Source organism: Chelon labrosus (genome assembly GCF_963514085.1).
Source record: "Chelon labrosus genome assembly, chromosome: 7".
Classification (NCBI taxonomy): Eukaryota; Metazoa; Chordata; class Actinopteri; order Mugiliformes; family Mugilidae; genus Chelon; species Chelon labrosus.
Genome location: NC_140343.1, coordinates 18,354,935 through 18,368,436, shown reverse-complemented (window position 1 = coordinate 18,368,436; position 13,502 = coordinate 18,354,935). Strand labels below are relative to the sequence as shown.

At 42.4% G+C, this 13,502-nt stretch overlaps 1 protein-coding gene across 3 annotated transcripts in view; it reads right to left on the bottom strand.

Moving 5' to 3' along the window:
* Positions 1–560: 560 nt before the first annotated feature.
* The window catches only part of ralgps2 (Ral GEF with PH domain and SH3 binding motif 2), a 68,575-nt gene continuing 55,633 nt past the window's right edge, over positions 561–13,502 (bottom strand). For 2 of the 3 annotated variants that reach the window (XM_084548002.1, XM_084548003.1), the window contains exons 11-21: positions 12,755–12,845; positions 12,512–12,579; positions 12,249–12,387; positions 12,001–12,152; positions 11,866–11,920; positions 11,316–11,393; positions 10,111–10,216; positions 7,742–7,834; positions 6,084–6,189; positions 4,280–4,371; positions 561–4,202 (exon numbers count right to left, since the gene is read on the bottom strand). In XM_084548002.1, the coding sequence (XP_084404128.1) occupies positions 4,173–4,202; positions 4,280–4,371; positions 6,084–6,189; positions 7,742–7,834; positions 10,111–10,216; positions 11,316–11,393; positions 11,866–11,920; positions 12,001–12,152; positions 12,249–12,387; positions 12,512–12,579; positions 12,755–12,845 (1,010 nt within the window). In that variant the 3' untranslated portion in view covers positions 561–4,172. The remainder of the gene's footprint in view (positions 4,203–4,279; positions 4,372–6,083; positions 6,190–7,741; positions 7,835–10,110; positions 10,217–11,315; positions 11,394–11,865; positions 11,921–12,000; positions 12,153–12,248; positions 12,388–12,511; positions 12,580–12,754; positions 12,846–13,502) is intronic. The other variant, XM_084548004.1, reaches the window with a different exon arrangement.

Below are 13,502 nucleotides of genomic sequence, written 5' to 3'. Positions count from 1 at the left end.
ACCGTCAGCAGGCGGCCACCAGGGGGCGATGCTACACCTCGAGTCCGGCATATAAATAACAAAACAAGTCCACTGAGGATGTCAAGCGTGTTTAGTTAAAATAAAACTACAGCACTGTATTCTCTCACATTGGCTCCCTTCCCAATTTTATTTAGTTATTTATTTTTAATTCGACACAATTAAAAATTTGACTGTATAAATTAGATTCTCAAATTAGTTGTAGATGCCAAAAATGTAAATATTTTGTATTTTCCTACACTGACCGACTCCTCAGCACTACAGAACCCAATATTTGTTAGTAATGAAAAGTCAAGACATATACTCTAATGAATGAGATTGTAACCAAGGAAAATCAAGCTTCATTTAAAAAGTTAAACAGAATCACTGTAACTGATGTGAACACTTTGGCCATGTTTTAGTTGACTTAGTCCTGTGTTATTAGTACTACATTTAAGACATAAAGCTAATCAACACTTATAGTAGTGGTAAATTTATTCCTAACTAAATGCATGAACAATTTCAGTCACACACAACCTTGAACAGAACATCAAACGGATGTGTGGAGTAAAAAAGGGCAGAGTGTTTATTGGTTCCCAGTCTTCACACTAGGCAGCGCATCACTCACAGGTGAGGTCACGGCGCTCGCCACGGTCATGACACAGACACACACACACACTCACACAACACCAGGTAAAGGGTGAAGGTCAAAGGTCATCTGTACATCTCCCGCCGTCCAACTTGGATGACCTGAATGGAAGTAATTGTTGCTGTCCTTGGTAAACAGTGAGTGGAGGCAACGGTTCACATTGGGTCCACTTCTCCATCGAATCAGAGAGTAACACTTCCTCTGGCTGAACCCTTCATGTCGGCTGTTAAGCATTTCACCTGACCGTTAAGAAGACTGAACTCAGAAGGCGATTCACTCAAAACTGTTAATACGGGGTAAATTGTGCATTTGCAGACAGTATGGTCAGTTTAAAGGAAACACGTGACTAACGCAGAGAAGGGAACTTTCTTCATAACAGCCAATTTTAAAGGAAGAGCAACTAACATCTGAATTTTCTACTCTCATCCAAAAACAGATGATCGAGGGACAATCATGTTAGTAGCAACTGGCTTTGAAATCCAAGAAAATACTAAAATTAAACAGGTGTTTCCGTTATTTTGACCACACAGTGTACAGAAATGGTTTAAAAAAAGAAAAAGAAGAAAACCATGTAAACTCAGGTTACAGCGAGGAAAGCCTCACAAAAATCTCTCGACATGATCTGGGTTGTTTCTCAGAAGAAAATACCGTTAAACCAAAATGAATGATGCCACCCTCAAAGAACATTTACTTCTCTGCTCTGGTTAAGTATAAAACATGTATCCTCCTCATTAGTCACTGGTTTCCATTTCAACTGTCTTTTTCTTTCACCTCTGTCAACTAACATTAGATAAAGCAAATACAAAGGAAATGTGATAGCAATGTTGACTGTAGCACCTCAGCTACTTCTGTCCACAGTCCCTTGAGCACATCCCAAGGCTTTTATCCTTGCTAAGCTGCACACACTAGGTCAATACATTGCAAATAACAGCAGGTCGAGTGTCAGTTAAGAGAGTAACCAGCTTCAGGCAGTCGGCACCACCGCGTCTCTCAACCACACACTGAACTCTGTTTTTCACTTAATTCATTCACAGCCCTCTCTGACCAACCAGCAGCAGTCTAAAGAGCTGTCAGCCTCCACAGAGCTCTGGGATTTTGTTGCTTCAAACAGCCTCTGCTCTATTAAGCAGCTGCAGCCACAGCGGACAGAGTTAAGTTTCCACTTCCTATCTTCTTACAAGTCCTCACATTTCTAGCACTGTGGAATCGTAGCGTGATTCAGTCACACAGATGATTAGGTAGCTGGTTAACCTCCCACTGCTCAGCAGCGACGGCAGCCTCGAAGGGATTGCTTTATCCGTTTTTCAATTACAATCTTTTAAAAAAATAGAGAAGTATGCACAGGCACACCGATGCACACACGTATGTGCAGCGACCGTCACATTTCGCAGGCCCGTCTTTGGCTCCCTCACTCATTCTTCCACAGGTTCATCCACCACCATGTCTCACGAGGGCGCTAGGTTGGATTGATGTCAGTTTGCGATGTTCTAAACAAGAGTAGCTAAGTTGAACTGTACAATATTGAAGACAGTATTAATGCATCAGTGTGTCTCTATGACGTGGACATTAGCCTGGAGAAGAGGGCAGACTGTGGAGCACATTAGAGGAATCAGTGTAAGTTTAGATCTGTTCACCCCTCCCTCCCTCCCTCACCATGATCCTTTCACAACAGTCAAACTAGCTGAGTTTATTACGTCTAATATAACTAACATGTCTCCCACTAAATACAGTACACGTGGAGCAGTGAAGGGATTGTGCTATTGGGCAAAAGACTGTGTAAACATACGGTGTAAACAGCGATTTAAAAAACAAATTTGAATTGATGTTTGATTACTGTGCAAAAAGCACCTCGTCATCGTCTTCACCGTCGTCCTGCTCATGTTTTCACAAAAACAAACAGCGACAGTTTATCTGGAAGCTGTAGATCCCACGTTTTCTCCACTGAAACACACCAGCTCCTAACTACACTGCAGCTCTCTCGGCTACCTAACCCTTTGTCAACCTGAAAAACAGTGACGCTGTTGTCACTTGGCACTAATTATAGCCACGGCGCTGAAGCTACTTCCAAATCAGATGCAACATGGTTAGGGGCTGAATTCAAGCCGAGTCCTGGTTAACAGCACAAGGAGTAATTTAAAAAAACAAACGAAAAAGACTGAAGATTGAAAAAAAAGATGAAATACAATTCACAAGTACATAAAATATTCAAAATAAATGCTGCAAAAAAGGGGGAAGAAACAAAAATGTAACAGACAAAAAAAATACATTGTCGTGCAATCATCCACTACATGGTAATACTGTGAACTGCACCCTCCCTCCCAAATAAGGAAAAGAAACTAACAACACAAAACAACATAAACAAGATTTAAAATAGACTCTGTATGGCTCCAGGTAGCTTTGAGTGTCTGCTCCAGACCAGAGGCTCCAACCTTTTTTAAACGGCAAGCAGAAGAGGAGATAAAATCACGTAATCATGAGTTCATGTTGCTCCCCAGCTTGGACTCTTTCACAGTTTCAAGTCTTTTAGTGTTTAGTGTGTGTGAGTTCGGTGAAGCGAGTGTTGGCTTTCTAAGCCGATGTCGGGCGACGGAGAGCAGACAACACTGGAGGACAAAGAGATGCAGGTTTGAAAAGGTGTAACTAACCGTGAACACGTCTTAGCTTAGATTCTGGGTTTATCGTACCTATGTGGAACACAGATTTCTCTAATTTAAGTAAACACACCACCCAATGCAGTTTTACAAACACACACACACACACACACACGTACGAACAGAGCACTGACTGTGTGACAAGAATGGGGGCCAAGTCTGTAATAAAAACTAGACACATTCAGGAAGTGTGGGAACTGTTTCTGCTGGAATTGATTGCAAATCAGAGCCCTTAACGTTTACGACGTTGCAATCAGATAGGCTTGTGTGTGTGCATGTGTGTGTGTGTAATATTGTAAATATTCTTGTGAGTAGATGCAAGTGACCAACGAGCGTGAATCAAGTTAATAAAAAGGTGTTTTCAAACCCTCAGAAGTCCAACGGGTTAGTCCGATGTGAGTGTGCGGTTTGTAATTTTGTATCCAGTATGGTGGGGACACAAACTAAAAAAAATAATAAACCAGCCCCTTGTAAAAATAATAAAGGAGAGGATTATTACAGTTCCTCCGTGGACAGTCTGTCTGTCTGTCTGAGAGAGGAGAATTCAAAGGGCTCGGCTGAAGTGCTGAACAAAAGACACTGAGAGCAAACGGGAGACGAGAGCAGTGGTGCAGGTCCTTGTTCAGTAGTCAGTACATCCAAAACAGTCACCTTCATCCACACAGACTCACATTCGCTTTCACAAGCACACACACAAACACGCAGGGTTAAGGCAGTGGTGGCAGGTGAGGCTGCAGTGAGGCCAGGGGCTAGAATCAGAGAATCGGCGGTGAGGGCTCATGGCAGTGAAAGCTCCCACTACTCAGTCAGTACTCCTCCCCATCCTCCTCGTCTGTTTCCTCTCTCCTTCACTCAGTCGCACTCCCCAGCATGGGTCACTCAAATGACATCAGATTGGCTGGCACCTGGGAAAAAGAGTGAGGTTTACAAAACATAGGTAGTAGTGAACTCTGTGTGTGTGCGAACTAGTGTGGCTACCTACCTGTTGCCTATTGCTCTGACAGGCAGCACTCAGATGTTTGAACCAGAGCAAAGCGTTCATTCTGTTCCCCGCCTGGTACTTGTAGGTGTTACCTAGGCAACAGAGACAAACAGCGTGAGGCGCCAAGTCTCTCGTTTCCACCTGCTCTCTCGACACTCTGGAAAGATGGCCGAAGCCTCGCTTGACTTTGGCCCAGACATCAGAATAAAAACAAAGTCAATGTGAAACAGTTTGGGACAGAGTCTGATGATGTGTGTGTGTCTGTGTGTAATAACAGCTGCATGAAGAATGTCAGATATGACTAATGTGCCACTTAAGATGAAAGGGAAATTTCCTACTCAGTGAGATAGGTAGAGTCTGAATTTTTGAGTCTCTGTGTGTGCAGAAAAATATTAATTGATGACCTTTATCTCATAATGAAAATATGATTAATTCTTTATATCAGTACTACTGAGTAACAACTAGGGTCAGTGACTAGGCTCAGACCGTCAGACACTAGAGACATCATTGGCTACATACAGTACATGGACTTTATTAGTATTATGATAATTATTTGCACTAGCTAAATTAAAATGAAAAAAGGACGCATGTAACCAGGGCTGATTGAGAGGGATTATTAATCAGATTGAGAGGGGTGGTGTAAACCTTTGATAATCTGTTTAACAGAAAAATATTAGCACTTAGTAACCATGTAAACACTCTTTATTCTTCTCTCTGTATTCTCTCTGGTTGGAATGACTACATTCAGAACATTTTGGCCCATACACATCAGTGGACGTGATTAATTTCCAGCAAGAAGCAAAACAAGTTGTTCAAACAAGTGTTTGAAAACGAAGCTTCAAGAACGAAGTTGTAATTGAACTGATCTTCTGATATATTTCCACTAGGCTTGTGACAGACAGAACCACTTTCTGTGTGTCCAAAAAGTTCTATTTTGATGATTTGGAGAATATAAACTTATCTTAACAGGTCATTTTATCGTCGATTGAAAAAAAATGAATGTACCCACCAGGGGTCGCGTTAACCGAATATTTTCCGTCATTGACCATTTTTTTAAAACTGGCATTTTGACAGATTGCAATTCACACCCCAGACCACTTGGTGGCGAGTGATCATATTAATTGGCTCTCGTCTCTGTTGATTAGTAGTGTAAGAATCGGTTAAGAGTCGGTTAAGTTTCGTTTATCTGCCGGCCGAGTGAGTGGCTGCTGACTCTCGGTTAAGCAGGGATCCACGAGCAGCGGTTATGGGTCGGTTAAGTTTCGTTTCTCTGCGTGTTGTGCATAAGTAAGTGAGTGGCAGAGTGCCTTAGTTTGATAGCGGTCAAGTCGGGTCGTACGTTTTGTTTCTCTGCCGGGTGAGATGTAAGATGTCTGAATGGTGCAGTTTATTGATTACATATCAATCAAAGGTGGTAGGACTCAACTGAGCCGGTTAAATAGACTCTAGATTCATGATTCTTGAGTCATCTTTGATGGCCGATTATATGAGCCGAATCTTTTTTTCCACCGCTACTGAATATTAATTAAAAATGAATGAAAATTAAATGCTACTGAATATGTCATTATTATCATTTAAAAAAATAAATAAAGTGACGGATAAAAATAGATTATGACGGGATTTTTATGACCCTGTCAGTCAAAATGACAACGAAAAAGTCTAGCGCAACCTCTGCTACCCACTAAAATCTGACTCAAACTAACACCTTGTCAAAACACTGAGAGTAAAACTAAATCTGGTCATCGGACTTGAGACGAGAGTGTTAATCATTTCCTCTTTGCTTTCTCATGTATGTAAGCTTTACCATGCTCGGAGTCAGTCAGCAAGAAGACATCAGGATGCTCTGGATCATCAGCCATCATGGCCATTAGACCGACCACACACACGGTCTTACTGGACGTGGACTTGAACTGGTCAGGAGACAAGTAAAAACATAATTAACTCTCTCGTGAAGTCGCTGGTCGTCTATGTGCTGAAACAGAAGCAGAAGAAATATTAACACAGGCTCTGTGTGTCTCTGCGTGTGTGTGTGTGACCTCTCAGTCAGGCATATGCGCTCCACAAGGTTTTCATTAGCCTGTGAATGACACACAGGACTGCAGTGAAGTCACTGGTCTCATTATTCAATGAGTGCAACCATCTGTCTGCCCCCCACTGCACCAGACCCCGTCCACTCATTTACTTTCTTCCCCCAGTCTTATTGTTCCTCCTGCCTCCTTTCTTTCTTCTCCTCTGAGCTCCTGTCAAAATTATGCAGTCCATACACTCACACACCCAGCCTATTTGTTTATAAATGATGTCAAAAGTACATGACAAAATGTGTTGCTTGTTGTCGTCTTTTATTTTTCCTGGTGCAAGTACAAAGCACAATAATCACTGAGTGTTTTTCTCCAAGCTCATTCTCTAATTAAACCTTTTGAAAGTGGGTAAGTAATGGCTATCATGTGTCGTCTGTTAAACATTGTGTTCTGGAGTCATCTGATACATTTACTCACACTTGTATCAGTTGCTGCAGTTGAAGATTTAAAGTATCTTGGTGCCTGTTCAGACCTTGGATTAAGATCTGTTCTGGGCGATCTGATCAAGTAAATGATGGGTGTGAAGAGCACTGAGTTGGCTTTTAAGAGATCAGATCACTGACCACATTTGGGGGTGGTCTAGGTCGCATGTGTTCGCATTCCTTTGGTAGAGTGAATGCAATGCGTCCTGAGTCGCAATAAAGACCACCGATACTCAACAGGCTTTCTCCTGTGTCAGCGGAGTTTTGTCTCATTCAGAAAAAAAAAACACACACATACCCACTTTTATAAATGATGTGATGTCTGTTCATTAGTAATGGGAGCCTTTTAAAATATTCTGTCCTCGTATCAGGATTAGGTTAATTATTGAGTCGCTCATGTTGTTGTATGTGGTTAGGTTACATATTTCCTCAATAAACAATGTCTTTTTTACCTTCATTAATGGAGATTACAGTGCGCACAGATTACAGTGCCCATGGTTGGAGTTATAATCTGAGTTTTGTGCAGCTTTAACTAATGTCAGGGTGGAGATCAATAAATAATAACTTATTATTATTATACACTAATAACATGTGTGTCTGTTCTCAGTTCTGGAGCAGCAGTAGAGATCCATTAGAGACAGTAGCTGTTAAAATATTCTTCTGCGCCCCAGATGATGTCAGAGTTTATTTGTATACAGAGCGCGAAACTGAGATCAGATCTGGGGACGCACTTGCAGACGCATGTTAATGCCGGTTTGAATGCACATGGTTCCAACTGGATCTTAATGCAAGGCCTGAACAGGCACTAAATGTGCACTTAAAATGTGTCTGTGCTTTTACTTGCCGTCCTCCCCTGTCCAAGCAAACCGCACCTTTCTAGCACCTGCCGGCCGTGAATCCATCCTCAGTCTATTAAACAGAACACGGTGACAGAGCAGGGTAAGTGTGCAAGTGAGACTTACATGCTTTCTCTCAGTGGCCTTCAGGGACTTGGCAGGGTAGTAGTAGAGCTGGGTTCCACAAAGAGCCACCCAGTATTTGGTCCAAGATGCCACCTGAAGACACAAGGTGAAATCAGTTCACTTAATCGGAACAAGTGGTGGAAAACTGCAGTGTGGCACTAAAGGTGCTATAAGACTCAAGCTCTGTCAGATGTAGCTGGAACACACCTACTCATTCAACCCTTTACAAGCTCCACCAAATGAGGGCAAAATCAACAACCTTAGACTCAATGAAAGAAAGACACTCAAGTCTCACGGACCCTTCACAAGATCAAAATGAGATATGAAAACCTCCAGCAAAAACTGACGTTTCTTCCACATAATCAAAACCGTAAAGAGGGAATCAAAACACCCTGATGTTATTGAACCTGTTCTAAAAAGTCTCAGCTGTACCAAATCTGATGCATCAGACAAGAAGCTTGACGAGGGCACATTGATTTTAACGGTGGCAGAAGTATGCAGTGAATGAGCTCTGCTCAGCCAGCAGGGTGTGTTTTAATAGCAGATACGGCCTCAAATAACACATGGAGCTCAACGGTGGAAGGAGTTAAGGGATTTTTCTTGCGTTTGAAACAGAGGACAAGGCCAATAACAAGGGCTGCTTGGGCATGAAAACACAAGGAATGGACATTAGGCCAGTGGAAACATGGAGTCTAAACGCAAGATAATTGGTTAAAGCCCCCATGTTTTTATGAGATTCAGAGAAGGGGAAGCGATGGTATCAGCATGCGTGGTTCCCACCATCAAACAAGGAGGAGGAGGAGGTGTGAAGGTGTAGAGGGCCTTTGCTGCTGGCACTGTTGGCGATTTCTCCAGAAATCAACACTCGACTAACATGGCTACCACAACATTTTGGAGCGACATGTTATCTTATCTGGTTCGAGTTTGAAGGACAATGACCAGAGGAAGCAGAGGGAAGCAGTGTTGCCTCAAATGACCTAGACTCCGCAATCATCCGATCAAAACCAAGCTGAGATGTTTTGGGATGAGCTGGACCACAGAGAGAAGGAAAAGCAGCCAACAAGTGGTCAGCATATGTGGGAACTCCTTGAAGATGAACTCCAAACCATTCAAAGTGACGTCCTCAAGAAGCTGGTTGACATTTGCAAATACTGTGCAGAGCTGCCATCAAGGAAACTGGTCTCTCAACATCAGCCAGTTTCTACTTCAAGGAATAAAGATCATTAACGTATTAAATAATTTAGTTTGGGAATTTAGGAAGACATCAAAGCAGCTGCAAGTGTTGTTGTAGTTAATCCTTTTACCCTACAGAGGGCAGTAATAGTTTCAAATAGGGTCAAAACTGCCAAAAAGTCCATTTAAACAGATGTAAAAGAAAGCATGGAGCGTGAATGGATAAAGAAAGGAGTCATTTGATGTAGCTGAGAGCCCTCCTCCCCCTCACCTAAGGCAGACCAGGCTGGATAAATTTCAGTGGAGACACCTGATTAACTCTGTAAGCTAAATGGGTGATTACTTTATTCTGAAGAATACTCTGAATATTATATGTCATTGTTTTGCACTGTTGCAACCACAACATCTGCAATAATAATAACATACATTTACAGCCGCTCCCATGTTAATGAAGAGTGTTAAAAATTGGAATAAAACATCCATTATGGTCCATTTAAAACAGATTTTTAAAAAATGTGTGATTCATTTAATCACATGTGTCCACACTTTGGACTGGCGTGTGTGTGTACTGTTAATTTATTTGTGCTTCACCTCATTCGTGTAAATGACAAGGAGGAACATGCTGATTTGAGAAACACTTGTTTGTGATGGCTGGACGACTGGAGAATGCAACACAAACGTCTGGTTTCATAAACACACTGAAAACTTTGAGAAACTAATACAAGAGAGAGATTTATGAGCCAGAAGGATAGCATGGGAAAGGAAAAGGGACTAAGCGAACCCATTAATTAATACTCCTCGTGTGGAGAGAGTGACCAGATTGAGGGGAAAAAAAATAAATGTAGACCTTATTACATCATCAAAGAAGCTCGTAAATCATCCACACTACCTATGACAGTTTTAAGTTATTTTAAGCATATAAAAAGATCCAGAATTGTTTCCAGCCAAAACCAAATAGGATCATCTCGATGCGAGTATGGAAACGGTTTGAAAGGAAGGAAAACAAAAGGAAGGCAAGCGCTGTCGCAGAGGAAGAGGACTATAAGGAACAGACAGAGTCTCTGTGGTCCCATCTATGCTCGGCAGACAGCTTTCATTGCCCATGCCATGCTGTATTGAATTCATGTAGGTATGAACAGCACATTGAGGAATGGATGTGTATGGTTATCTTTGTGTATATATGAGTGTGTCCTCACAGTTGGTTTCTTGCCCTCCTTGAGTACAGTCTTCCGTCTCAACACCCCCTGCACCGTGACTGCTCCGGGGTACAAGTGAACTGCGAGCTCCTCTGACTCAGCTGAGCTGCAAAGGGACAAAGACAAACATTGCAAACACACACACACAAGAAAAAAATAAATGTCTTCATGCACGCAAACATACCAGATCCAGTCAGAGATACTCTAATACTCCAGGCAGAGGCAATCTGCAAAGTTGTCTTTAACCGTGCTTCATGCACTGGTAACTTTTTTTTGTTTTGTTTTAACTATGCCTTTTCTGTCTTGTTTTGACAGAACTGAATTTCACAGTTATAAATCTTAACAGAAAAGAGCAGAGATGGTCAAGGTGGTGTGCAGATTGTGTCTGTCTAGAGGATCAGAACAGGAAACTCAGTGCAGGAGCCTAGTGAAGGCTGGTAGAGAGCGAATAAGAGAGAGAAATAGAGAATGAGAGAGCGAGACCATCCCTAAACCACAAGGGATGCTTTAAATGTAACGTCCATGAGAATTGGCTTTAATAATCCCAAAGAGTCTGTTCCTCTCTACTTTAGGAATGAGGATGTAACAGTCTGTTTCCAGAAACACATGGAGCACAGTGTGACTGTGGAAACTCAGTGTGAGCTCCAAGCTGTGAAATGCCTTGGAAACACAGCGCAACAAGAAGTTGTGGTTGACTAAAATCTCTAGGATATGGAAAGATGAGATCTGGAGCACATGGTAATAGTAAGAGCTTATTTTAGACAACTTTTAATAAGGCGCAGCAGCTTATTAAATGCTTTTAAATCAACCATGTGCTCCACTTTTTCATCTTTTCAGATTTGGGCTCAGCTGTCCTGTCTGCTGTGAGCTTTCCCTGGTTGCTGGATGTCGAGACGCACACACCTTGGCCTTAACCTCAATATGTGTGCGTAAGTGAGACAGGCATGCAAGAAGTTCAAGAAAACAGATCATTGACTGTTTGTATGCAGTGAAAGATAAAGAATCATAACCCCAAACAGGTTCTCAGCCCTTCACCCAATTTGTGATCTCACCAGCACACACACACTTATTACAAACCACAAGATCCCAGCTCTACACACACTCTAAGCACCAGCACACAGCGGCCCCTGGCGGGGACGGAGGGGCAAGAAGTGAGGATAAGAGAGGGCTTGGTTCAGATTTGATTCCGGCCGGGATGGGTGTACCTGCTGGGCCTCAAGACTCCTCTGTAGGGGATGCGGGCCACACGGGTCACTGGGCCCAGAGAGTGATAGAACCGAGTCCTGTTCAGAATAGGATAAGACAGGATATGACAGGATAGGGGGCATGGGACACTGTTAAGGCTGTGTGGCGTTTTTTTGTTTTTTCTTCTTCTGTTTTTCCTTTTAAATTGCATGGGTTAGCTCTAGATGAGGAGCAGCCAATTTGGTTGGAGGGAGGGATGGGGGCTTTTGGTTAGGGGATTTAAATCTGAAGCTCTTAATGCATTTCAGGCTGCCGGAGAAGCAGAAGCGTCTTTTTATATATTTGCTGAAGGCTGAGCGCAACAGTGGGATGAGACATTGATGGGCTTGGCTGCGAAGATGAAAGCAAGGCTGTGCATGACGTGTGTGTGAGTTTTAATGGCAGGTCGTTTTGCATAACTGCATCTTGAAGCCAGAGCTTTAAAATTCAGGTGATATCATCAGAGATGGGAGTGTTTCATGATCTGCTTTCAGCATGAGGATGTGATAAAAATGGGTGTATTAGCCTTACCTCTCAAAAGCTGGCCAAGACATCTCCTCACTGAGCTCGGAGCCCTCACTGCTCCCTGTGTGTGGATACAAATCGTCACGAAAAGTGGAACAGAGGACGAAAACATCTTCATGAGCGCACACGTTTACGCCTTACCAAGTGAGATGCCACTGGACAGAGTAGAGCTCTCTGCTTGTCCCCTGGTCGGACTGTGGCTCTCCATCACACTGTCATCCAGCAGATGTCGAGAACCAGCATTGGGGAACGTAGCACTTTTAAACTCAACTGTATTCATCTTATGGATAAAACTGTGGAAATGCAGAACACAGCACAGTGAGACATGAAGAGTCGCTAGGATTTTAGTGTGAATACCTTCCTTGTACAAGATAAGAACAAATACTGACTTGTAGCCCAGGCTGTGGCACTTCCTGTGTCCGTAGGGCAGCAGGTTCCTGGGTGACGGAGGTGTGGCCGGGACTTTGGTTCCTTCAGCTGCTACCGTACACTTGCGGCCGCAGAGAGGAGACGCTGACGCTTCCTGGCCTGTGAGCGAGAATGGGCAGGAAGAACAAATTTACAGACTAGGTATGACAGAAAAAAAACAAAACAAAACACACAGGTTTAAATGTTCACTTACTGCCCACTGGAGCACTACAGTCAAACTCACCGGCAAGATCCTCTTTGGAGGCGTTTGCTCGAGGTGTGCTGGTGCCTGGCTCAATCTTCTGTGACAGCCTACGAGAAAAAGTATTGATAAAACAAACAGTCTACAATCATTGTCTGCTAACTCCTCCGACCTTGAAAGCAGGAAATTGCTCCTGAGACTAAATCTGAATTCTGATGTGAATGCTTAACTTCTGCCAAAATATGGTGATTTGTCCATTTCTTTTGTTTCTCCTTGGTTTCTTACTTGTAATTGTCATCCTCCACAAACTTCTGCAGCTCCTCGATATATCTGACTGAGTTGAGATACTTCTGTACATGAGGCAACACTGGTATATCTGAAGGAGAGGAGATACAGACGTTATAACAAAAACACGAGTACATGTGAACCCGTTTGACCAAAACCACAAAATCCATTTAGAAATATTTACTTTAAACTTGTCTTCCAGAACACCCGTCTGAGCGGTGCAAGGCAATAGCTCATTAGTTTAGGCTTCATCAATCACTTTGTATGGGTCAATACTCTTTTCAGCCCAGGTATGCATTGTTTCTGGTGCATGTAAATGTCTATTAGCCATTTGCTGGAGGATAATAAGGAAGAAAAGTTGAACTATACTGAAACTAAATAAAAACACGAGTGTTGAGGAATCAAGACTGTTGAGAAATTACAGAAATTGAGAGCAAATATTTGTGGAACAGTATATGATCAAGCCTGAAATTCACTTTTCAGATTTTTTTGGAGTGGAAAGTTTAAATCTTCTAAAATGTAATTTTATTTTTAATCAGTGTTGGATACAGACGAAGGAAACTTGTCTGTGTCCATTTTATCCGAGACCATTTTACAAAAATGAATAGCAGAGATTCTTTCATAGTGTCTCCATGGCAACAGGAAATGAAGTGGCAAGGCTATTATATCACTAAGTCCAGACTTCATGCAGACTCCCTCCTCCCCTTTAACTTTTGTTCCTCCACATGATGATGAACATACTTTGATC